A 26201-nucleotide genomic window follows, 5' to 3' on the forward strand; every position below is an offset into this window, starting at 1 on the left:
TAATGAACTTCCATACAGTTCAGTTCACACAGAAGTAGAAAAAGTTAAAGAGACAAACTGACGAAAACAAACCTGTGTGTGAGTGTGTGTGTGTGTGTGTGTGTGTGTGTGTGTGTGTGTGTGTTTACCCGCTCTTTGTAGTAGAAGGAGGAGATGGACACCGTGTCTTTGTCGGAGCGCGTGGGGCTGCCGCTGTATAACCGCAGCGTGCTCTGAGACTCTGAACGCATCTTCATGGGAGTCAACACTCCGCTGTGATAGGCCGACAGCGCTGACAGAGACCTGACACACACACACACACACACACACACACACACACACACACACACACACACACACACACACACACACACACACACAAATAAATACATATTTAATGTCATTTCAAACTGAATCACTTGAAAAAAAAAGAACTACTTCAAATATATTCCTAGTTTTCAAATTATTGGATTTATTTTCATCCATGAAACATCAAAGCTAAATCCTTGTTTGTGTAACTCTGTTGGCGATAAACTAATTATCTTTGATGCGTTCAGTGACAGTGGACACAGTGGCTTTAACATATTATCTTAAATATTGATGTAACATAAAACCATCTCTTTTCTTTTTCTCTTTAACATAAATGTATCAAACAAAACATGTAAAATCGAAAAGAAATCAACCTAAATTCTGAAGAAATAAACAGAATTGTGTGTGTGTGTGTGTGTGTGTGTGTGTGTGTGTGTGTGTGTGTGTGTGTGTGTGTGTGTGTGTGTGTGTGTGTGTGTACCCAGTGCTTGAATTGGGCCGGTACTCACCGGTACGCAGGGCACTTCTGATTTGTACCCATGTGGTACCGGCACGTCTTACTGAGTACCGGCAAGGTGCGTTCAGTGAGAAAGCGTGCGCACCGGTTACTGGTATTGTTGTTAGCATCTGGTGCTAGCTAGCTGCGCTAACGGATATAAGGAGCTGTCAACAAGGTGGAGGAGAGTCCTCTGCTGTCAGACTGAGAGACTGATAACTACAGCTCAGGTGAGGTACATTACTCTCTGAGTGTTTAGATAGTTAACTTGGTCTAAGTTATTTCTGTGGGTCTCAAACGGTTCGGTTACCATTTATGTAAACACATATTTCCATTTGAGGGGGGAGTGATTAGCAAAATATGCATGAATAATAACAAATACAATGTTAACTAGGTGAAAAAAGGCAAGATAAACGTGTTGAGAGAAAACTAGTCTTTGCTGCTGCCTCAAAGAGGAGCAGGGGCAGAGGAGGGAGAGGGGGAGAGGAGGGAGAGGGGGGGAGAGGAGGGAGAGGGGGGAGACAGGAGAGGCTGGTTCAGGAGCACAGACACACTCACAACTATAAATGAACCAAAAACAAATAAATAAACAAGATTCAGTGTTTTTTCATATTGGAAATGAATGATAATCATGTACTTATGATTTTATGATTATTTAAATGTATACAGTTTGTTGAGATCTTCATATTAGGTTGAATAATTTTAATTAAAGTTAGTTATAATCAAATATAATCAATTATATTCTTGAATAACCCACAATGAAATGCTTCACATGTTTCTATATTCTTGCATAAACAAAACAAAGTGGTTTGTTAAGTTGAGTGTAAGGCCCATAATGGTTTATGGGTGTCACTGATAGGGGAGAAGGCAGTTTCTCCCCTCTCCCCTCACAGCAGTACACAGGGAGGGGGAGAAACACACTGAGGCCCCAAAAAGGTGGTTATGTCAAAGCCGAGAATAATATTTTGCAAGTCCTGCAGAGTAGGGGTCATGTCCTTTTTACACAAACATGGGAAGGTGTGTCTTATATCATAGCCAATAGAATATGTCTGGTCATGTCCAGTCCTGTACATCAGAGGCCATGCCCAGTTTCCACAAATATGGGTATGGAGGAGGTGTCTTTAGGTTTTTATATCCTGTTGTTGAGCATAAAGACACTGGCGGAGAGGGAGCAAACCGGAGAGAGAGAGGGGGGGGGGTTCCCCTGGTATGCTCTCTCCCGGTAAGCTCTGGTCCTCAGAGCTGGGTTAATAGCTCTCGGTAAGGTTCTCTCAGACTTGGTAAATATCCCTCAAATTTCTTGGTTGAATGAGTGGAATGATTTGATGGGTGAACGTGTATGAATATTAGGCCCGCCACCTGTGAGGAATCTTCCTCCGAATTCATGCGGATAGGAATGGGTTTTTGAATGTTATTCCCGCCGTCTGTGTCGGAAGAAAGGTATGAAATTGATGTGAAATTGATTGGGTGAAAATGAAAGTTTGAATGTGCTTTTTATTATCACCGGTCTTTTAAGAGGAAATGCCTTGATGCAGTTGAAATTACAAATTATGGTAATAAATGTAAAACTGTGAATTAAAGTTTCATATTAGAACATGATCACAGAATGATATGTTTAGTATGATTATAATGTTGTAAAGAGAGAAGGTAAAAACCCTGTATTAGTTTGGACCTATTTTTCTTCAAATAAACTGATCCCACCTTTTGGACTGGGACAACTTAAAAGACATCTGCGCTCTCCTCTCCTGCTTCAAAGGTAAGATTGCACCCTGCCACACTCACCCTTAGGTAGGGCCACACCTCATTTACTGATATCAAAATCCTTCGGGATCGCTTAAACCGATTAAGAGGGTCGTCTGAATTGAAACAGCAGTTAATTGAACCTGGTTCTTCATGGAGTTAATAGAGGGGAGATCTGGCTGACGTTGGTGGATCTGAGCCAAGCAGTAAACTTACATACACTCAATAACTTCAGTTAGGTCAATTAGTAGGTCAGAGTAATTTTCAGGAATAAATTATCAGCCCTCACCGACTCTAACAAGTTCTGTTTGGTGTAGTCTCTTTATTTCCCCCTCAAAAAGGACCAGATTGATGCATTTAAGTCCAACATTTAAAAAAAAATAAGCGACTTACAATAAGTGCATTCGACCAACAAAATACAACCTTGAAGAAAACAGAATCATAAAGTACATCAGGTTTCATACAGCTAAACATTTCAAGTGCTACTTAACTGGCTTTAGGTAAGCCAGCCCTTTGTTAGTATATAAGTGCTTTGTTAGTAGTTCTATCGCTCGAAGTGGAGTCGAAAGAGATGAGTTTTCAGTCCCAGATCCCTCTGAAGGTGGCAGTTTAAGTATATTTTGATGCCAATACTTTTGTACTTTTACTTGTAACATTTTGAAAGCAGGACTTTTTATTGTAACCAAGTATTCCTACACTCTGGTACTTTTACTCAAACAAGATCTGAACTTCTCCCACCTCTGAAAGTAAATCCTGAGTGGTTACCAAAGAGAAAACCTGCTCTGAAAGTTATTTTCATTTTACAAATCCTGCACTCAGCTTTACTTTCTCCAGTATCATTGAAAAGCAGCCAGACGCTGTTTCTTTTTTCGGTTTTCGCAAATTTTCTTGACTTTTTCGGACGCGCTTGCATTTAAATCCGGCTCTGTGCAGCTGGCCTGTACCACTACACCTGCTGTGCCCCCCACCCTTCTTTCACATAATGGTATGATCCTAGTGTGTCCTCGCATATGATTGGCCGCATGGTGGCCCAGCTAAATAAAGACCCGCCCCTGCCTGCAAGGTTTCTCAGCAAGAATAGGAGCGGCTGGAGATTCTGCTCTCCCCGACGGGAGTCTGGTCTTCTAGCGGCATCTCGTGATCGGCGTGTTGGAGACCTCTGAATAAAAGTATCAAGTCACCTCAAGTCAGAAGGCTCAAGTCCAAGTCAAGTCCCGAGTCATTGGTGTTCAAGTCCAAGTCGAGTCGCAAGTGTTTTGTGATTTTTTCAAGTCGAGTCTCAAGTCATCAAATTGGTGAAGTCATGTGACTCGAGTCCACACCTCTGGCTATCACTATGGGCAGCAACGCTGTAAATATTGACAAATAAATCCAGCAAAATGGCACAAAAAACGGGTAGTGGCCTGGCTGGGTGTATAATTCCCGCCTGACTTATTGTCCCAGTCCGGCCCTGATTGACGCATGATAACAAATATTCCCAGCGTACCTATGACGCGCCACAGCGATAGACTAGAGCAGAAAAGACATCACATAACGTTAGCATTTCTAAAATGTTAGCATGGCTTAATAATAGTGCAAAAAGACAGCGGTTGTCGCCGGACAAGGATTCCCTCTCTCCTTTCCTGCTGAAAGATGGTGAGTGTACTCAGGGACGAGGAGTCATTTAACCAGCCGCCAGTAGGAGTCAGGCTTTACTTTCTTTTATCAATAAAGAAAAAGTAAATCTGTTGACAGTTGTTTCATTATGGATGTTGAGAGGTATTCGTATATCTCTTCATGTTGCTCTCAAAGTGCACCAGATTGATGCATCTAACTTCAATATTTAAAACAACGTCTTCCCAGGGGAGCATGCCCCCGGACCCCCCTAGGGTGTCAGGTCCAATCCCCACTTATAAAAATAGCACTTTACTACTGTACCTCCTCTAATCTCAGATGCACCCTGAGTCCTTTTGTTTAAGTACAGTGAGCCTTCCTAAAATATACAGTAAAGAGACGAACCCACCAGCATTATAGGATGTACGATGACTTTGAGCCAAATACTTGTTTTTGAGCTGTATAAATAAATGGACTTGAAACAGTTGCTGATTTAGAGTACTGGCACCGTTTTGATTCCAATTCAAGCACTGTGTGTACCTTGGGGTTGGCTCAGTGGGCGGGACCGAGCGGTGCATGGTGATTGGTCGGGTGAAGTACACCAGGCAGCAGGTGCCGCAGAACCGAGCGCCGGAGGTCCGAGGGAACGGGATGTTGGCGTCCTGCGGGAAAAACAAACACAAGTTTAAAATGTACACGCTAAAAACAGGATCGGTTTCACAGTGACAGGGATCTCTTTAACTTTAACATTATATTCCATCACACGGCTGAGTTGAGTGTTCCGATTGGTCGGTTTGTTACATTATATTCCATCACACGGCTGAGTTGAGTGTTCTGATTGGTCGGTTTGTTACATTATATTCCATCACACGGCTGAGTTGAGTGTTCTGATTGGTCGGTTTGTTACATTATATTCTATCACACGGCTGAGTTGAGTGTTCTGATTGGTCGGTTTGTTACATTATATTCCATCACACGGCTGAGTTGAGTGTTCTGATTGGTCGGTTTGTTACATTATATTCTATCACACAGCTGAGTTGAGTGTTCTGATTGGTCGGTGGCAGATATGTAATTGCATTATATTATGTTACGAAGAATGTGTGTGTAGCAGGTGTGTGTGTGTGTGTGTTGCAGGTGTGTGTGTGTTACCTGGTAGGACCCGTAGGTGTTGGTGACCCGAGGGAACGCCTGCATGGCGGGGGTGACGGGGTTTGAGAGGACAAAAGGTCCAGAGGAAGGACTGTCCTCCTGCGTCTGAGAGAGAAAACACACTGTCAGGCGGCTTTTAAAAGACTCAAGGCTCTTATTGTCATGTGAGCAGAGCTGCAGTGTGTCAATGAAAGTCTGAGGTCACAGGCTCCTTTATCAGACCAACACAATGAAACAGATAAAATAGTGCAAGTAAATAAAATAGAATTTGATAGAAACGGAATATGATAGAAACAGAATATGATAGAAACAGAATATGATAGAAACAGTGCAGAATAGTCTAGAGTCATTGGAATATTGATATACGAGTTGCAAACATGTGGATGTTCTGGGATGAAACTGTCCCTGAGCAGGGGCGGACTGGCCATCTGGAGAATCTGGAGAACGGCCGGTCGTCAAGGCTGAAATAGGGAGCTAGCGGTCTTGCTGTTCAAAGAAGAATGACAACACTGTAGATCACCAACACTATGGTTTATTTTTTATCCACAGGCAAGTCAACGCTGTCGCAGTAAAAGTCCCAAGATAGCTCCTGGTGCAATGCCATGTTCCCTTTCAGTGTTCGACTATTATGTCTGATGTTTCTCTGTTAATATTGCTGCTGCATTCATGTGTATGTTGCATGTTACTGCTGTAGATGTATTTCTGAGCCGAAAAAGGTGGGGTCCTTTCTACAGATCCTTTCTAGCCACAACCGGCCGGCCCTTTTTAAAAAATGTCATCTTTTAAGTTGCGCTGACAACCGACAGAGGGCGACAGCGGCCGCTAATGCAGTTGTGTGGTTCTTATCTGTCAGATAATCCCACGCGAAGAAGAGAAGGGATTAGACGCCGCGGCAGACAGGGAGAATGAAAACACATGGACAAAGAACACTAAAAGAAAAGGTGGGGCCGAGAAGGCAAGAGAAAAAAAGGTGAAGTCACTCGCAGGTGAAGCATATAAATGTCGCAAACTGACAGATCATCAGCAGCTCATAACAAGTGCAAGATGATGAAGAGGATGATGAGGGCGCAAGTTCAGATATACAGCCAGCCTCCTGCGTTCACGATGAGGGACGGATGGTGGAAGAACCAGCTGGCACATACAAGTGCAGGGCAAGAGCAAGAGGTGGGTGAGAATCATCCCTTGAAATGCAGCCGAATAAACAGCTGATTTGTAATAACTGTAAAGAATATTTCTGTCTTTACTTCTAGATATTTAAACTTTTCTGTGTGTTGACATTTACGACCAACCCTGACTCGTTATCTCCCGTGACGAATGTGCCGCTGCTCTCGTTCTCAGTTTAATGACCGGTCATCTCTCGTCACAGAGCCTACGAGTCAGGCGGGTGATTGAGTATCTCCAGATGTTGGGGGTATCTCCAGTGTTCCCAGTGTTTACGCACCATCCCCCAATATGTGGATCAACTCTCTGTAAACTAGTTAAAAGGTGCATCGAGAGAGGGGCTGGGCAGATTTGACACGGCAACCCACCAGGGCAGTCAGAATCTCTGGCTGTGTGACTTGTGATGTGAATTTCTCCGGCCGATACTTGTAATAAACATTCAGTGTTGGACATCAAAGCTCCAACTCTCCTCGCGTCTCTCTGAGTCCTGACTCTCCATTGCTGCAGAAGTTTCCCTTACAATAACTAATAACAAATAGTACTGTATGTTTACGATGTCCCATGTGTTTAAGACATCTGAGGAGTGTCCTCCCTCTTTAGGTGAGAATTATCCCTTGAACTGCATAATAAACAGCTGATTTCTAATAACTAATAGTAATAGTAGGTTACTGTATTTTTTTTCCTGATGCACCCCCCCCACCGACGTAGCCGGACTGGGTTAGATTGCAGGGCTGAATTTGAGTCCCAGTCCGCCCCTGTCCCTGAGTCTGGTAGTTTTGTGTGTGTGTGTGTGTGTGTGTGTGTGTGTGTGTGTGTGTGTGTGTGTGTGTGTGTGTGTGTGTGTGTGTGTGTGTGTGTCACCATGTCTGACTCCAGGCAGGACACCAGTTGTCGGACGCACGGCTCCAGACAGTTCTGGTTCCTCTTCACTTTCTGCAGAGAGGTGTCCGTTAGAATCTGAAAAAAAAAACCACGTTTAAGTAAAAGAGTGCCGTGGTGCGTTCAGGAGCGCTGGGAGATTCTGCTTTCAGTTTTTATTTTGACAGAGAAAAATACTTCAGGGAATTATAAATAAAATACATGAAAACAACATGTTGGTATAATTCAGAATACGATTCATTTATACAAATGTTTCATTGAATTTTACATCAAACCTCCAAAAATACGAAGACACTTTTTTACTTTTATTTGCAGTTAAAAAAAAGGAATTTGAATACCTTTCAAGATCATGATTTCTGATTCTTTTTTAATTATATCTGTTGATTTCTGTTCATATGTCTGATGTTTATTGTGATTTACGTACATTTTATGTTGATTTCTGCAGTTTTCTTATAATTTGTTATAAGCGTTATAGTGTTTTTTATGTCTGCCGTGGTGCGTTCAGGAGCGTCGGTACCTTCTGGATCTTGGTCATCATGGCGGAGGGGATGGTGGTGGGCGGGACGAACAGGAAGCTGGGCGCGGCGTTGTTGGGATATTGAGCGGGAAACTTGACCACCAGGTGGACCTGATGGCTGCCGCAGTTCGCCGACACCATGCAACTGCGATTCACCGCGTCCATCTGCACACACAGCGGGAAGTGAGGAGGAAGTCCTAATTCCCTTAAAGGTCCACTATCATACTGTTTCTCATCAGTATATCAGGTCTCAGATATATCCAGAGCCTGTCTCTGATTGGCTGAAACACCAAACAGATCATTGCAGCCCATAATCCCCTCTGTTGCAGCCCTGTTTCCAAAGTGCTGATTCTCTGTCTGTTACTTTAGATGAAAGCAAGGAGCCCCTCCCCACGCCCCTCTGAGAGACATTTGGTTACAAAGAATAAACAATACTATTTAAACGAGTAAAAGGCAATCAGAGTAGAAGACATCATCTATGATTTAAATGATTATAAGAAAATTTGACACGACAGATGTCACTTCCTGTTCCCACATCTCTGACCGTCCCTGAACACAACGTCTTCCTGTTCCGGGTTCTATTTCGTCCCTACTGACCGCCAGAGGCGGTGCTTTAGCACTGGATATGTCCATCGCGCGCATGCGCAGCTCGAGTACCAATAACAACAAAGTCACCTGTGACCCACGTGACACCGGCTACATCAGCCGGTGTCGACAGAGGATCTGTTCCTTTTCATCTTCTCGCTGCGCGAGAGTACCTTGGCTACATTTTTTGTAGCCTACAGCGTTCGTTCGTTCGGAACATTTGTTAAGGATTCTCTGCAAACAGCTGGCTGCGTGTAGCTTCGCGACTCATCCAGTCAGGGCCGCGGGATTACCCGTCCTCCAGGAGCTGCGGCTGGCTGCGCAGAGACTTCGTTCGGACAGGTTGGTGTCGGCTTGGTTGGCGACGGCAGTGTTTCTACTCCCTCTCCCAGCCTAGTTGTCCTGATTCTGTCTGTTTGCTGAGTCTTTTGGTGACGGAGGTGTTTTCGCTCCCTCTCCCAGGAGTATTGCTGTGCTTTTGTACTGTTTTGGCCGCGGCGCTGAGCCAAACGTCATTAGCATTGAGCTAAACCTCATTAGCATTGAGCTAAACTTCATTAGCATTGAGCTAAACTTCATTAGCATTGAGCTAAACTTCATTGGCATTGAGCTGTACTGGCTAGTTAGCAGTAGCGGCTGCAGCCACTCGGCTGACGCCGGGTTGAGCACCGGAGTTTCCCGTGCCGTTCTTTTTTCTTTAGCTACAGCTGGCATTTGCCTTTGATTTAACGCTAAAGTTGCCGTGTTTATCCTGTTAAACAAGTAGCTGGTGAAGTCTGTGTTCCCGCACCCGCTCCCGGTTACGCTGCGTCTGGCATTCGTCTGTAAATTAACCAGTGAAGGCAGTGTTCTCGCCCCCGCTCCTGGTAGACGCTAAACTGCCTGGTGTTTTCTGTTAAGCAGGTAGCTGGTGAAGGCTGTGTTCCCGCACCCGCTCCCGGTTACGCTGCATCAGGCATTCGTCTGTAAATTAACCAGTGAAGGCAGTGTTCTCGCCCTCGCTCCTGGTAGACGCTAACTGCCTTGTGTTTTGGTTTAAGCAGGTAGCTGGTGAAGGCTGCGTTCCCGCACCCGCTCCCGGTTACGCTGCATCTGGCACTCGCCTCGGCTCAGCCAGTGAAGGGCAGGTAGCTGGTGAAGGCTGTGTTCCCGCACCCGCTCCCGGTTACGCTGCATCTGGCACTCGCCTCGGCTCAGCCAGTGAAGGGCAGGTAGCTGGTGAAGGCTGTGTTCCCGCACCCGCTCCCGGCTTCTCTGCATCTGGCTACCTACAGAATGGCTCATTCATGTAGCGCCTGTATGGCTTCTCTCGAGCCCGAGGACGACCACGACCGTTGCCCCTCTTGCCTCGGCCTCGAGCATCTAAGGGAAGCTCTCACAGTAGGGGCCTGCATGAACTGTAGCTGCATGCCCCGGGCACTCAGAGTGGCTAGAATCACTGAGGTGGAACGTCTGGCGGCAGCCAACGGACACCTCTCTTGGTCACATCCTCCCCCAGATCAGTTCGACCGTCCCTGGCGACTTGAGGGAGCGATGGCCATGGGTGCACCCCCCAATAAGAGGACTAGGAACAGGCTGTCCTCTAAAGTGGATCAGCTAGCTACCGACATGGACACGATGAAGTCGCTCCTCGTGGCCCTTCAGCCGGGGCCCGGTATAGGGGCTGCTAGCGGGCCGCCTGCCCCTCCTTCGGTTGCTGCCCCTCCTTCGGTTGCTGCCCCTCCTTCGGTTGCTGCCCCTCCTTCGGTTGCCGCACCTCTGTACGAGGATGCCTTGTCGCTAGCGGCTTCGGCTAACCTCTTCAATGAAGAGACGGAGGACGAGGTCCCGCTCGAGGAGTTTTCCCTCTCCTCTGCTCAGGGGTCTCTGCAGGACGGGGAGGACGGCTCCATGGCGGCCATCATTCGTACAGCCTTGGCGCACCTGCAGATTCCGGTTCCGCAGGCCAACTTGGCTCCGGCTAGTGCCTTCTTCAGGCGTAACCCAGCCCGTGTCCCCCTCACCGTTCCTCCTTCAGAGGAGTACCTGAGGGAGCTCCAGGCATGCTGGAGGGACACCAGGGCCTTTAGCCGCACTGGTTCCGATGCCCGGACCTTGGCTGCCATGCAGGACCCGGCGAGGGCGGGGCTGGGTGGCATGCCACCCATTGAGCCTGCCATCGCCTCCCTGATTCTGGCTCCTGACGAGGCTTTAAGGCCTGAGGTCAGGTGCCCTCAGCCTCAGTGCAGGGTCACGGATGGGCTGCTCTGTAGGGCCTACGACGCAGCGGCACGCATGGGTCGTATCGGGAACTCCCTCTCCCATCTAATGCTGGCCGTCTCCGCCTCGCTGCAGCAGGCTCCGGCCGAGCCTTCTTTGCTGGGCCTCAGCGATGCATCACTGCAGGCCTTTGCCCTAATGACTAGGGAATTGGGACGAGTTATGTCTTTTCTGGTACAGACTCGTCGCCAGGTTTGGCTGGCCCAGTCACCACTGACGGAGACATGTAGGAGAGTCCTACGTAGCGTGCCAGTCGAGCCAGGGGAGCTGTTTGGGTCAGCTGCCCTGGAGACACTGGAGCGCGCTGCCCAAGCGAGGCAGACCAGGCAGCAGCTCTCGGGTCTTCGCGTCCCGAGTCCAGGGGCCGCTCTAGCAGCCGCGCTCAGCCACCGGCTTACTGGGGTGGTCGGCAGAGTTCCCAGCGGCCCACTCAACCGGCCAATGACTTTCGTGCCCCAGGTCGCCTGGCTTCCAGGCGGCCTCGCGCTTCAGAGCCTTACCGGCGCCCCCCGAGGGGCTCCAGGGGCCGGGGGGCTAGGCCCTGAAGTCCCGGGGCCGGTCGTCGGCTGTTTTTCCCAGCAGCAGCTCAGCTACTGGGCTGCCTGTATTTCCGACCCCTGGGTGGTTTCCACACTAACCCGGGGCTACGAGTTGCAGTTCCGACGCCGGCCCCTAGCCTTCGTCCGGGTCAGAATGACAGTTGTCAAGGACCCGGCGAAGGCCTTAGCGCTAGCCCAAGAGTTGTCCGTCCTCTTGGCCAAAGGCGCAATCGAGCCAGTGGACCCCCTGCGTCAGAGCGGGGGGTTCTACTCGACGTACTTTCTTGTGAGCAAGAAAGTTGGTGGATTCCGTCCAGTTCTGGACCTCAGAGGAATCAACAGATTCCTGAGGGTACTACCCTTCCATATGCTAACCACAGCAGACACCCTTCGTGTTGTCACACAGGGGGAGTGGTTCACAACCGTGGACTTGAGGGACGCCTACTTCCACGTGCCAATTGCATCCCATCACCGGAGGTTCTTGAGGTTCGCCTTTCAGGGTCGACATTATCAGTTTCGGGTGCTTCCCTTTGGTCTCTCCCTCTCCCCAAGGGTGTTCACCAGGGTTGTTGCGGCAGCACTCGCTCCCCTGCAGGCACAGGGCATGAAGGTCCTGCCATACCTGGACGACTGGCTGGTTTGCGCGCCGTCCCGGGCCCAAGGGGCCCAGGATACGGCGCGCCTCTCATCCCACGTTGCCCGGTTGGGCCTGACAGTGAACACCGGGAAGAGTTGCCTGGACCCTTCCCAGCAGGTCACTTATCTGGGGATGGTCCTAGATTCGGTCACCATGAGGGCCTACTTGACACCTCGTCGTGTGGACGACATTTCCCACCATCTTTGCATCTTCAGACTAGGCAAGAGGGTGCCTTACATACAGTTCCTCCGGCTCTTAGGCAGACTGACAGCTGCCTCAGCCGCCGTGCCCTTGGGCCTGTTGTCACTGCGCCCCATGCAGATGTGGCTGAACAGCCGTCACTTGGACGCCAAGCGGCACAGGCACAAGAGAGTCAGGGTGTCTCAGCGGTGCCTCCACTCTATGTCCCGCTGGAGGGACAGGGCCTATCTCCTGAGGGGTGTGCCCATGGGCACCATCCCATCCCGCCGGGAGACTGTCACTGTGGATGCGTGTCTCTCGGGGTGGGGTGCGGTGTGGCAGGGCAGGACTGTGCAGGGTCAGTGGTCTGCCCAGGAAGGTGCACGCCATATCAATGTGCTGGAGCTTCGAGCGGTGTTGCTCGCACTCATGCACTTTTTACCCCAACTGGCGGGCAGGCATGTGCTCGTTCGTTCGGACAACATGTCCGCAGTTGCCCAAATCAACCACCAGGGGGGCGCCAGGTCCGCACAGCTGCTCCGCGTTTCGCAGAGCCTCTTGCCTTGGGCGCTCCCCCGCCTCACCAGTCTGCGGGCAGTTTTTCTGCCAGGGGACCTGAATCAGGTCGCAGATTTCCTCTCACGGCGCAAGCCTCCACCGGGGGAGTGGAGGCTTCACCCGGAGGTGGTGGAGATAATTTGGAGCCTCTTCGGCAGGGCCGAGGTGGACCTCTTTGCCTCGGAAGAGTCGAGGCACTGCCCCCTCTGGTTCTCCTGGGCGGAGGTGACCAGCCCATTGGGTCAGGATGCCCTGGCGCACGACTGGCCGGACACTCTCCTGTATGCCAGGAGATGGTTGGTATAGGTCATCCAGTGCTAAAGCACCGCCTCTGGCGGTCAGTAGGGACGAAATAGAACGATAGTTACGGCTGTAACTACGGTTCTATGAGTCCCGGATGACCGCCAGAGTTTCCTGTCACTCAGAATTCTTGTGTGCTCGCGAGAAGATTCTGGGAACAGATCCTCTGTCGACACCGGCTGATGTAGCCGGTGTCACGTGGGTCACAGGTGACTTTGTTGTTATTGGTACTCGAGCTGCGCATGCGCGCGATGGACATATCCAGTGCTAAAGCACCGCCTCTGGCGGCCATCCGGGACTCATAGAACCGTAGTTACAGCCGTAACTATCGTTTTATTCTCACCTCCACGTTGACGTTCCTGATCTGCAGGTTGACCAGAGAGAACTCCTGCTGTAGAGTCTGAGGGACGCCTGAACCCACCGCGGAGATCAGAGCGCCGTCCTGATCTGAGACAACAGCATTTAGTTACTCATTTACCCTGAAGCTCCCTGAAGCTCCCTGAAGCTCCCTGACGCTCCCTGAAGCTCCTGACGCTCCCTGAAGCTCCCTGACGCTCCCTGACGCTCCCTGAAGCTCCCTGAAGCTTCCTAAAGCTCCCTGAAGCTCCCTGAAGCTTCCGGATGCTCCCTGAAGCTTCCTAAAGCTCCCTGAAGCTCCCTGACGCTCCCTAAAGCTCCCTGAAGCTCCCTGACGCTCCCTGACGCTCCCTGAAGCTTCCTGAAGCTCCCTGAAGCTCCCTGACGCTCCCTGAAGCTCCCTGAAGCTCCCTGACGCTCCCTGAAGCTCCCTGAAGCTTCCTAAAGCTCCCTGAAGCTCCCTGAAGCTCCCTGAAGCTTCCGGATGCTCCCTGAAGCTTCCTAAAGCTCCCTGAAGCTCCCTGACGCTCCCTAAAGCTCCCTGAAGCTTCCTGACGCTCCCTGAAGCTCCCTGAAGCTTCCTGAAGCTTCCGGATGCTTCCTGAAGCTCCCTGAAGCTTCCTGAAGCTTCCGGATGCTTCCTGAAGCTTCCGGAAGCTTCTGGGAGCTTCCTAAAGCTTCCTGAAGCTCCCTGAAGCTCCCTGAAGCTCCCTGGAGCTCCCTGGAGCTTCCTGGAGCTTCCTAAAGCTTCCTGAAGCTTCCGGATGCTTCCTGAAGCTTCCGGAAGCTTCTGGGAGCTTCCTAAAGCTTCCTGAAGCTCCCTGAAGCTCCCTGACGCTCCCTGAAGCTTCCTAAAGCTCCCTGACGCTCCCTGGAGCTTCCTAATGCTCCCTGAAGCTTCCTGGAGCTTCCTAAAGCTTCCTGAAGCTCCCTAAAGCTCCCTGAAGCTCCCTGAAGCTCCCTAAAGCTCCCTGAAGCTCCCTGAAGCTCCCTGACGCTCCCTGACGCTCCCTGGAGCTTCCTGGAGCTTCCTAAAGCTTCCTGAAGCTTCCGGATGCTTCCTGAAGCTTCCGGATGCTTCCTGAAGCTTCCGGATGATTAGGATTCATTTCTTTGGGTTTTCTTTTCTGCTGATTTTCGTAGATTCTCATTTTCTGTTGTGTTGAATTCTTTAGATCGTTATGCAGATTTGATTTCTATAGAATTTCTCTTAACATTTTGTGTGATTTCCGCTGATTTCTTTAGATTTTCTGTGATTTCTTTGCAAGTTTAAGTTGATTCATGTGATTTCAGTTCATCTTTGTAGATTTCAGTGTTTTTGTCTTTTTTGTTCATTTCTGTGGATTTTCATAAAAATATCAACAGAAATCTCCAGAAAACCACTGAAAATATTAACATAAAATCAAAAGAAATCAACTTAAAATCTGCTAAAAATTAAGATTTCAACAGATTTCTGTTGTTTCTGTTGATGATTCATTTTCTGTTCATGTTTTGTGTGTTTCTGCTGATTTCTGTAGATTCTCGTAATTTCCTGTTTCTTTGATGATATCTGTGTTTTGGAGTTTTTAGATTTTTGCAGATTTGAGTTGATTTCTGTTACTAATCTAATCGGTGTTATTTCTTCTGATTTCTTCAGATGTTCTGCCCAGTTCAGTCGATCTTAGTCGATTGTTGTTGATTAATTGTGTGTTTCTGTTCATAATTTTACATTTCTGTTGTTTTTCTTTAGATGTTTTGCAAGTTCAAGTTGATTTCTGTATATTTATGCTGAAATGTTTCTCACCCGTCAGGTTTTCTGCAGCGAGGCCGACGCTGTACTGACTGTCCGGCTCCTGGGAGGAAAGAGACTTCTCCGACTCCACGGTGAGAGACATCCCCTCCATCAGCTCCTCCCCCACGTCACTGACACACAGCTACACACACACACACACACACACACACACACACACAAAATAATTATACGATTTAAATATTGATTTCTATTAAATGTTACATGTTTTTTATAATTAGTGGAGTAAAAGTATAATATTAATAATTAAATGAGAGGCTGACCTTCTGCAGCTGAGGGTCGACCCTCCAGAGCCTCAGAGTCTGATCTCTGGACCAGGTCACCAGCTGGTAGTCCTTCGAGCCTGCAGAGTAAACAAACACATAAACAACAACAACAAGAAAACGCTGTAAACAAGAAGAAGATACTGTAAACAAAAAACACATAAATCATGCGACACAAAGAAAGTAAACATCAACGTGTCAGTGAACGCAACACAGAGAGACAGTGAACACATCAAAGGGTCAGTGAACGCAACGGGAGGTCAGGTACTCTTTAAAGCAGCTGCTAGCTATGGGTACTTTTTACTTCAGTACATTTCAAAGTTCTTTACTTTCACTTGAGTAAAGAAGTTTAGTCAGTACTTCTACTTTCACCAGAGTATGTTTAAACACGAGTATCTGTACTTCAGCTGGAGTACAGGATGTGTGTACTTTTGCCATCACTGTGCAGGTGTGTGTGTGTGTGTGTGTGTGTGTGTGTGTGTGTCCTGCCTTCTTTCTGCGGCCTCCACTGGAACTCCAGCACCACGTCGTCGTGTCCCACGAAGGCGTGGACCGGGCTGTTGAGGTCGAGCGACGACCAGAGCAGCAAACTGTTCTCTCTCCTCAGCTGAGGAACCATCACTGTGACCAGACCGTTAGAGAAGGGCTACACACACACACACACACACAACACACACACACACACACACACACACACACACACACACACACACACACACACACACACACACACACACACACACACACACACACACACACACACACACACACACACACACACACACATACACACACACACACACACACACACACACACACACACACACAGCTTTGAGTGTGTGAGAAAACACACACAGCAGAAATCATGATCGTAAAAAGGCATTGAGATTCCTTCAGAGTTGGAAACTCACCGTGTACCGAGCTTTCCACACAGGCACTTGGCAGGAGAGGATGTTCAGGTACTTCCTGGGCTGTCGGTAATCCCAGAACTGAACACAAAACGAAGAGAAGATAGTTTCTGACTGAGACACCTTTGATCAGAGCAAGACATTGAACGCATCACAGACAGTTAGCTGTTGCATCGCAGAGAGCAACATCGAGAGTCAGTGAACGCATCACAGAGAGTCAGTGAACGCATCGCAGAGAGTCAGTGAACGCATCGCAGAGAGTCAGTGAACGCATCGCAGAGAGTCAGCGAACGCATCGCAGAGTCAGCGAACGCATCGCAGAGAGTCAGTGAACGCATCGCGGAGTCAGCGAACGCATCGCAGAGAGTCAGTGAACGCCTCTCAGAGTCAGCGAACGCATCGCAGAGAGTCAGTGAACGCCTCTCAGAGTCAGTGAACGCCTCGCTGAGTCAGCGAACGCCTCTCAGAGTCAGCGAACGCCTCTCAGAGTCAGTGAACGCCTCGCTGAGTTAGCGAACGCCTCTCAGAGTCAGCGAACGCCTCTCAGAGTCAGCGAACGCATCGCAGAGAGTCAGTGAACGCCTCTCAGAGTCAGCGAACGCATCGCAGAGAGTCAGTGAACGCCTCTCAGAGCCAGTGAACGCATCGCAGAGAGTCAGTGAACGCCTCTCAGAGTCAGTGAACGCCTCTCAGAGTCAGTGAACGCCTCTCAGAGTCAGTGAACGCCTCGCTGAGTCAGCGAACGCCTCTCAGAGTCAGCGAACGCATCGCAGAGAGTCAGTGAACGCCTCTCAGAGTCAGCGAACGCATCGCAGAGAGTCAGTGAACGCCTCTCAGAGTCAGCGAACGCATCGCAGAGAGTCAGTGAACGCCTCTCAGAGTCAGCGAACGCATCGCAGAGAGTCAGTGAACGCCTCTCAGAGCCAGTGAACGCATCACAGAGAGTCAGTGAACGCATCGCAGAGAGTCAGTGAACGCTTCTCAGAGTCAGTGAACGCCTCTCAGAGCCAGTGAACGCCTCTCAGAGTCAGTGAACGCCTCTCAGAGAGTCAGTGAACGCCTCTCAGAGCCAGTGAACGCCTCTCAGAGAGTCAGCGAACGCCTCTCAGAGCCAGTGAACGCCTCTCAGAGAGTCAGTGAACGCCTCTCAGAGCCAGTGAACGCCTCTCAGAGTCAGTGAACGCCTCTCAGAGTCAGTGAACGCCTCTCAGAGTCAGTGAACGCCTCTCAGAGTCAGTGAACGCCTCGCTGAGTCAGCGAACGCCTCTCAGAGTCAGCGAACGCATCGCAGAGAGTCAGTGAACGCCTCTCAGAGTCAGCGAACGCATCGCAGAGAGTCAGTGAACGCCTCTCAGAGTCAGTGAACGCCTCGCTGAGTCAGCGAACGCCTCTCAGAGTCAGCGAACGCCTCTCAGAGTCAGCGAACGCATCGCAGAGAGTCAGCGAACGCCTCTCAGAGTCAGCGAACGCATCGCAGAGAGTCAGTGAACGCCTCTCAGAGCCAGTGAACGCATCGCAGAGAGTCAGTGAACGCATCGCAGAGTCAGTGAACGCCTCTCAGAGTCAGTGAACGCCTCTCAGAGTCAGTGAACGCCTCTCAGAGTCAGTGAACGCCTCGCTGAGTCAGCGAACGCCTCTCAGAGTCAGCGAACGCATCGCAGAGTCAGTGAACGCCTCTCAGAGTCAGCGAACGCATCGCAGAGAGTCAGTGAACGCCTCTCAGAGCCAGTGAACGCATCACAGAGAGTCAGTGAACGCATCGCAGAGAGCCAGTGAACGCCTCGCTGAGTCAGTGAACGCCTCTCAGAGCCAGTGAACGCCTCTCAGAGTCAGTGAACGCCTCTCAGAGTCAGCGAACGCATCGCAGAGAGTCAGCGAACGCCTCTCAGAGTCAGTGAACGCCTCTCAGAGCCAGTGAACGCCTCGCTGAGTCAGTGAACGCCTCTCAGAGTCAGTGAACGCCTCCCTGAGTCAGTGAACGCCTCTCAGAGCCAGTGAACGCCTCGCAGAGTCAGTGAACGCCTCTCAGAGTCAGTGAACGCCTCTCAGAGTCAGTGAACGCCTCGCTGAGTCAGTGAACGCCTCTCAGAGTCAGTGAACGCCTCTCAGAGTCAGTGAACGCCTCCCTGAGTCAATGAACGCCTCTCAGAGCCAGTGAACGCCTCGCAGAGTCAGTGAACGCCTCTCAGAGTCTTAGAGTCAGTGAACGCCTCTCAGAGCCAGTGAACGCCTCTCTGAGTCAGTGAACGCCTCTCAGAGTCAGTGAACGCCTCGCTGAGTCAGTGAACGCCTCTCAGAGTCAGTGAACGCCTCTCAGAGTCAGTGAACGCCTCCCTGAGTCAATGAACGCCTCTCAGAGCCAGTGAACGCCTCGCAGAGTCAGTGAACGCCTCTCAGAGTCTTAGAGTCAGTGAACGCCTCTCAGAGCCAGTGAACGCCTCTCAGAGCCAGTGAACGCCTCTCAGAGCCAGTGAACGCCTCCCTGAGTCAGTGAACGCCTCTCAGAGCCAGTGAACGCCTCGCAGAGTCAGTGAACGCCTCACAGAGTCAGTGAACGCCTCTCAGAGTCTTAGAGTCAGTGAACGCCTCTCAGAGCCAGTGAACGCCTCTTAGAGTCAGTGAACGCCTCTCAGAGCCAGTGAACGCCTCTCTGAGTCAGTGAACGCCTCTCAGAGCCAGTGAACGCCTCTTAGAGCCAGTGAACGCCTCTCAGAGCCAGTGAACGCCTCCCTGAGTCAGTGAACGCCTCTCAGAGCCAGTGAACGCCTCGCAGAGTCAGTGAACGCCTCTCAGAGTCAGTGAACGCCTCGCAGAGTCAGTGAACGCCTCTCAGAGTCTTAGAGTCAGTGAACGCCTCTCAGAGCCAGTGAACGCCTCTTAGAGTCAGTGAACGCCTCTCAGAGTCAGTGAACGCCTCTCAGAGTCAGTGAACGCCTCTTAGAGCCAGTGAACGCCTCTCAGAGTCAGTGAACGCCTCGCAGAGCCAGTGAACGCCTCTCAGAGTCAGTGAACGCCTCTCAGAGCCAGTGAACGCCTCTCAGAGTCAGTGAACGCCTCTCAGAGTCAGTGAACGCCTCTCAGAGTCAGTGAACGCCTCGCAGAGCCAGTGAACGCCTCTCAGAGCCAGTGAACGCCTCTCTGAGTCAGTGAACGCCTCTCAGAGAGTCAGTGAACGCATCGCAGAGAGTCAGTGAACGCATCGCAGAGAGTCAGTGAACGCCTCTCAGAGTCAGTGAACGCCTCTCAGAGTCTTAGAGTCAGTGAACGCCTCTCTGAGTCAGTGAACGCCTCTCAGAGCCAGTGAACGCCTCTCAGAGAGTCAGTGAACGCCTCTCAGAGTCAGTGAACGCCTCTCAGAGCCAGTGAACGCCTCTCTGAGTCAGTGAACGCCTCTCAGAGCCAGTGAACGCCTCTTAGAGCCAGTGAACGCCTCTCAGAGCCAGTGAACGCCTCCCTGAGTCAGTGAACGCCTCTCAGAGCCAGTGAACGCCTCGCAGAGTCAGTGAACGCCTCTCAGAGTCAGTGAACGCCTCGCAGAGTCAGTGAACGCCTCTCAGAGTCTTAGAGTCAGTGAACGCCTCTCAGAGCCAGTGAACGCCTCTCAGAGTCAGTGAACGCCTCTCAGAGTCAGTGAACGCCTCTTAGAGCCAGTGAACGCCTCTCAGAGTCAGTGAACGCCTCGCAGAGCCAGTGAACGCCTCTCAGAGTCAGTGAACGCCTCTCAGAGCCAGTGAACGCCTCTCAGAGTCAGTGAACGCCTCTCAGAGTCAGTGAACGCCTCTCAGAGTCAGTGAACGCCTCGCAGAGCCAGTGAACGCCTCTCAGAGCCAGTGAACGCCTCTCTGAGTCAGTGAACGCCTCTCAGAGAGTCAGTGAACGCATCGCAGAGAGTCAGTGAACGCATCGCAGAGAGTCAGTGAACGCCTCTCAGAGTCAGTGAACGCCTCTCAGAGTCTTAGAGTCAGTGAACGCCTCTCTGAGTCAGTGAACGCCTCTCAGAGCCAGTGAACGCCTCTCAGAGAGTCAGTGAACGCCTCTCAGAGTCAGTGAACGCCTCTCAGAGCCAGTGAACGCCTCTCAGAGTCAGTGAACGCCTCTCAGTCAGTGAACGCCTCGCAGAGCCAGTGAACGCCTCTCAGAGCCAGTGAACGCCTCTCAGAGCCAGTGAACGCCTCTCTGAGTCAGTGAACGCCTCTCAGAGAGTCAGTGAACGCATCGCAGAGAGTCAGTGAACGCATCGCAGAGAGTCAGTGAACGCCTCTCAGAGTCAGTGAACGCCTCTCAGAGTCTTAGAGTCAGTGAACGCCTCTTTGAGTCAGTGAACGCCTCTCAGAGCCAGTGAACGCCTCTCAGAGAGTCAGTGAACGCCTCTCAGAGTCTTAGAGTCAGTGAACGCCTCTCTGAGTCAGTGAACGCCTCTCAGAGCCAGTGAACGCCTCTCAGAGTCAGTGAACGCCTCGCAGAGTCAGTGAACGCCTCTCAGAGCCAGTGAACGCCTCTCAGAGAGTCAGTGAACGCCTCTCAGAGTCAGTGAACGCCTCGCAGAGTCAGTGAACGCCTCTCAGAGTCTTAGAGTCAGTGAACGCCTCTCAGAGCCAGTGAACGCCTCTCAGAGCCAGTGAACGCCTCCCTGAGTCAGTGAACGCCTCTCAGAGTCAGTGAACGCCTCGCAGAGCCAGTGAACGCCTCTCAGAGCCAGTGAACGCCTCTCAGAGCCAGCGAACGCCTCTCAGAGTCAGCGAACGCCTCTCAGAGTCAGCGAACGCCTCGCTGAGTCAGCGAACGCCTCTCAGAGTCAGCGAACGCCTCTCAGAGTCAGCGAACGCCTCTCAGAGTCAGCGAACGCCTCGCAGAGTCAGCGAACGCCTCTCAGAGTCAGCGAACACCTCTCAGAGCCAGCGAACGCCTCTCAGAGTCAGCGAACGCCTCTCTGAGTCAGCGAACGCCTCTCTGAGTCAGTGAACGCCTCGCAGAGTCAGTGAATGCCTCTCAGAGTCAGTGAACGCCTCTCAGAGCCAGTGAACGCCTCTCAGAGAGTCAGTGAACGCATCGCAGAGAGTCAGTGAACGCATCGCAGAGAGTCAGTGCAACAACATGAACCTTTCTGTTGGTCGCTTGTTAGCAGACCCTTCACGCGATGGCAGAGCGAACAGGTACAGGCAGGGCCCATAATGATAGCCCTATCGTTTAAATCTACTACCCACACATGAACATATGGAAATGGGTTACTATTTAAAAAATAAATGTATTTATAAATGTATTTAGGAACCTATCCATGTGATTTTTAGTGGGGGTCGACCTCAAATCCTCTAAGGGGGTCCAGGGGCATGCCCCCCCGGTAAGATTTTATTTTGGAGTTAGATGCATCAATCTGGTGCATTTTGAGGGGGAAATAAAGAGACTAGATCTATGGGAACACCTATATTAAACAGAACTGTATGCATTTCAATAATCATAAAATCATGGCCATAACCAATACCATACCATTTCCAATATGAAAAAAACACTGAAACTTGTTTATTAATTTATTGTTCATTTATAGTTGTGAGTGTGTCTGTGCTCCTGAACCAGCCTCTCCCGTCTCCCTCCTCTCCCTCCTCTCCCTCCCGTCTCCCTCCTCTCCCCCCTGCTCCTCTTTGAGGCAGCAGCAAAGACTAGTTTTCTCTCAACATGTTTTAAAAGTGTATCTTACCTTTTTTCACCTTGTTAACTTTTTATTTATTTATTCATGCATATTTTACTAATCACTCCCCTCTCAAATGGAAATATGCGTTTACATAACTGGTGACCACACCGTTTGAGACCCACTGAGAACTTAGACTAAGTTAACTATCTAAACACTCAGAGAGTCCTTTACCTCACCTGAGCTGAGCTTATCCCGAGCTTGAATGACACAGAGACCAATCAAGGGCTTTGATTTATGATCTGTATGACAGTGGACAGCCAGTCACCCTGTGTGAGGCAGGCCACTTAACAGGCCAGAAGGAGGCGAGATCAGAGCAAGGGAGCCTTTTCCACAAGTTAATCGATCACAGATGGCGTCGTGGTCACGGACCAATAAAAAAATAAATTGTAAAAAAAAAAAAAAAACCTAAATGGGTCGCGAAATATACCTGGGCGGCCGTTAATATACCTGGGCGGCCGTTAATATACCCGGGCGGCCGTTAATATACCCGGGCGGCCGTTAATATACCTGGGCGGCCCACGTATAGTCTGTGTGGGAAACCCTGCAGTGTACAGGCTCCTCCCTCGGGGTGCGCTGGTTTTGCTCACCCTCACGGAGTTGTCCTGGCTCGACGTGGCGAACACGAACTCGTTGTCGGGATGCCAGTCGAGGCCGTGGATCTTTGAGAGGTGAGCCGCCACGTACTCCACTGCCGTGCTGGGCTTCTGAAACACACACACACACACTTGTTACAGATCTGTGGGATTTATCTAGAAAAAACTAAAACTGGCGACTGAAGAAAACATTTCACTGAAGGTTTGTAATCAAGAAATCATGTAGAAATATTGATATGTGGGGCTGAAGAGAGAGAGAGTGTGTGTGTGTGTGTGTGTGTGTGTGTGTGTGTGTGTGTGTGTGTGTGCGTGTGAGAGTGTGTGTGAGTGTGTGCGTGCGTGAGCGTGTGCGTGAGCGTGTGAGTGTGAGTGTGTGTGTGTGTGTGTGTGTGTGTGAGTCTCACTCTCTTGTCCCAGATCCGGACGTCTCCATCGTGGCTCGAGCCCAGCAGGTTCTGGTTCCTCTTGTTCCACTTCACCTGAGACGCCCCGGCTGCGGAACACACAGATCTGAGTCTTCAGAGCGAGGAGCGGGAACGCAATGCTTTGTAGGAGTTTATCGAAACACTGATCATTTTAACTATTATTTCAGATCAAAAAGAGAAAACAACAACAACAACAACAACAACAACAGCAGGACAGATAAGTAATGCAATGAACTTCAGATGAAGCTCACCGACAGCGGACAGCGCCACCGTGGGCTTCCTCGTGTCCCTGCAGAGAAACAGCATTCACACAAAGAAAGATGAAATAGACACAATAATAATAACACAATGTTTTTCAATAAAGTGATAAATATAATATATATAATATAATATATATATAATATAATATAATATAATATATATAATATAATATATAATATATATATAATATAACATAATATATATAATATAGTATAATATAATATAAGATAGTACAGTATAGAGTGAGTTCCCACCTGGTGTCCCAGATGTAGATGTACGTGTCGACTGAACTGGTGACGAGAAGCTCCGGTTCAAACCAGGACCAGTCCAGATCACTGAGGACAGGAACGCACCACGGTCAGTGAACACACCACAGAGAGTCAGAGGGTCAGTGAACGCACCACAGAGAGTCAGTGAACGCACCACAGAGAGTCAGTGAACGCACCACAGAGAGTCGGTGAACGCACCACAGAGTCAGTGGGTCAGTGAACGCACCACAGAGAGTCAGACGGTCAGTGAACGCACCACAGAGAGTCAGTGAACGCACCACAGAGAGTCAGGCGGTCAGTGAACGCACCACAGAGAGTCAGTGAACGCACCACAGAGAGTCAGGCGGTCAGTGAACGCACCACAGAGAGTCGGTGAACGCACCACAGAGTCAGTGGGTCAGTGAACGCACCACAGAGAGTCAGACGGTCAGTGAACGCACCACAGAGAGTCAGTGAACGCACCACAGAGAGTCAGGCGGTCAGTGAACGCACCACAGAGAGTCAGTGAACGCACCACAGAGAGTCAGGCGGTCAGTGAACGCACCACAGAGAGTCAGTGAACGCACCACGGAGAGTCAGTGAACGCACCACGGAGAGTCAGTGAACGCACCACGGAGGGTCAGTGAACGCACCACGGAGGGTCAGTGAACGCACCACAGAGAGTCAGAGAACGCACCACGGAGAGTCAGTGAACGCACCACGGAGAGTCAGTGAACGCACCACGGAGAGTCAGTGAACGCACCACGGAGAGTCAGAGAGTCAGTGAACGCACCACAGAGGGTCAGAGAGTCAGTGAACGCACCACGGTCATTGAACGCACCACGGTCAGTGAACGCACCACGGAGAGTCAGTGAACGCACCACAGAGAGTCAGAGAGTCAGTGAACGCAACACGGAGAGTCAGTGAACGCACCACAGAGAGTCAGTGAACGCACCACAGAGAGTCAGAGAGTCAGTGAACGCACCACGGAGAGTCAGTGAACGCACCACAGAGAGTCAGTGAACGCACCACGGAGAGTCAGTGAATGCACCACGGAGAGTCAGTGAACGCACCACAGAGAGTCGGTGAACGCACCACGGAGGGTCAGTGAACGCACCACAGAGGGTCAGTGAACGCACCACGGAGAGTCAGTGAACGCACCACAGAGAGTCAGAGGGTCAGTGAACGCACCACAGAGAGTCAGTGAACGCACCACAGAGAGTCAGTGAACGCACCACAGAGTCAGTGGGTCAGTGAACGCACCACAGAGTCAGACGGTCAGTGAACGCACCACAGAGAGTCAGTGAACGCACCACAGAGAGTCAGGCGGTCAGTGAACGCACCACAGAGAGTCAGTGAACGCACCACGGAGAGTCAGTGAACGCACCACGGAGAGTCAGAGAGTCAGTGAACGCACCACAGAGCATCAGAGAGTCAGTGAACGCACCACGGAGAGTCAGTGAACGCACCACGGAGAGTCAGTGAACGCACCACGGAGAGTCAGTGAACGCACCACGGAGAGTCAGAGAGTCAGTGAACGCACCACAGAGGGTCAGAGAGTCAGTGAACGCACCACGGTCATTGAACGCACCACGGTCAGTGAACGCACCACGGTCAGTGAACGCACCACGGAGAGTCAGTGAACGCACCACAGAGAGTCAGAGAGTCAGTGAACGCAACACGGAGAGTCAGTGAGTCAGTGAACGCACCACGGAGAGTCAGTGAACGCACCACGGAGAGTCTGTGAACGCACCACAGAGAGTCAGTGAACGCACCACGGAGAGTCAGTGAATGCACCACGGAGAGTCAGTGAACGCACCACAGAGAGTCGGTGAACGCACCACGGAGGGTCAGTGAACGCACCACAGAGGGTCAGTGAACGCACCACGGAGAGTCAGTGAACGCACCACAGAGGGTCAGAGAGTCAGTGAACGCACCACGGTCATTGAACGCACCACGGTCAGTGAACGCACCACGGTCAGTGAACGCACCACGGACAGTCAGAGAGTCAGTGAACGCACCACGGTCATTGAACGCACCACTGTCAGTGAACGCACCACGGAGAGTCAGAGAGTCAGTGAACGCACCACAGAGCGTCAGAGAGTCAGTGAACGCACCACAGAGGGTCAGAGAGTCAGTGAACGCACCACGGTCATTGAACGCACCACGGTCATTGAACGCACCACAGAGCGTCAGAGAGTCATTGAACGCACCACAGAGGGTCAGAGAGTCAGTGAACGCACCACGGTCATTGAACGCACCACGGAGAGTCAGAGAGTCAGTGAACGCACCACAGAGCGTCAGAGAGTCAGTGAACGCACCACGGTCATTGAACGCACCACGGTCAGTGAACGCACCGCGGACAGTCAGAGAGTCAGTGAACGCACCACGGTCATTGAACGCACCACTGTCAGTGAACGCACCACGGAGAGTCAGAGAGTCAGTGAACGCACCACAGAGCGTCAGAGAGTCAGTGAACGCACCACGGTCTTTGAACGCACCACGGTCAGTGAACGCACCACGGAGAGTCAGAGAGTCAGTGAACGCACCACGGAGAGTCAGAGAGTCATTGAACGCACCACAGAGGGTCAGAGAGTCAGTGAACGCACCACGGTGATTGAACGCACCACGGTCATTGAACGCACCACGGTCAGTGAACGCAACAGAGCGTCAGAGAGTCATTGAACGCACCACAGAGGGTCAGAGAGTCAGTGAACGCACCACGGTCATTGAACGCACCACGGAGAGTCAGAGAGTCAGTGAACGCACCAGAGGTCAGAGAGTCAGTGA

The 26201-nt window shown here is 50.7% G+C and overlaps 2 protein-coding genes across 2 annotated transcripts in view; one reads left to right on the top strand and one right to left on the bottom strand.

Annotated features, from left to right (window-relative positions):
* The window catches only part of wdr59 (WD repeat domain 59), a gene marked incomplete at its 3' end in the record, with an annotated part of 36756 nt that overhangs the window by 3200 nt on the left and 7355 nt on the right, over window positions 1-26201 (bottom strand). The window contains exons 5-18 of the mRNA XM_034080251.2: window positions 23418-23498; window positions 23154-23191; window positions 22882-22970; window positions 22472-22588; window positions 16202-16279; window positions 15780-15936; window positions 15291-15370; window positions 15022-15151; window positions 13225-13328; window positions 7824-7988; window positions 7289-7384; window positions 5267-5371; window positions 4658-4779; window positions 129-282 (exon numbers count right to left, since the gene is read on the bottom strand). Coding sequence (XP_033936142.1) covers window positions 129-282; window positions 4658-4779; window positions 5267-5371; window positions 7289-7384; window positions 7824-7988; window positions 13225-13328; window positions 15022-15151; window positions 15291-15370; window positions 15780-15936; window positions 16202-16279; window positions 22472-22588; window positions 22882-22970; window positions 23154-23191; window positions 23418-23498 — 1516 coding nt within the window. The remainder of the gene's footprint in view (window positions 1-128; window positions 283-4657; window positions 4780-5266; window positions 5372-7288; window positions 7385-7823; window positions 7989-13224; window positions 13329-15021; window positions 15152-15290; window positions 15371-15779; window positions 15937-16201; window positions 16280-22471; window positions 22589-22881; window positions 22971-23153; window positions 23192-23417; window positions 23499-26201) is intronic.
* nob1 (NIN1 (RPN12) binding protein 1 homolog) overlaps window positions 1999-26201 on the top strand; it is a 43754-nt gene continuing 19551 nt past the window's right edge. Inside the window, exons 1-2 of the mRNA XM_034080250.2 lie at window positions 1999-2064; window positions 15029-15101. The gene's annotated coding sequence lies outside the window, so the exon portion shown is untranslated. The remainder of the gene's footprint in view (window positions 2065-15028; window positions 15102-26201) is intronic.

This window comes from Pseudochaenichthys georgianus, unplaced genomic scaffold (genome assembly GCF_902827115.2).
Source record: "Pseudochaenichthys georgianus unplaced genomic scaffold, fPseGeo1.2 scaffold_970_arrow_ctg1, whole genome shotgun sequence".
Lineage (NCBI taxonomy): Eukaryota > Metazoa > Chordata > Actinopteri > Perciformes > Channichthyidae > Pseudochaenichthys > Pseudochaenichthys georgianus.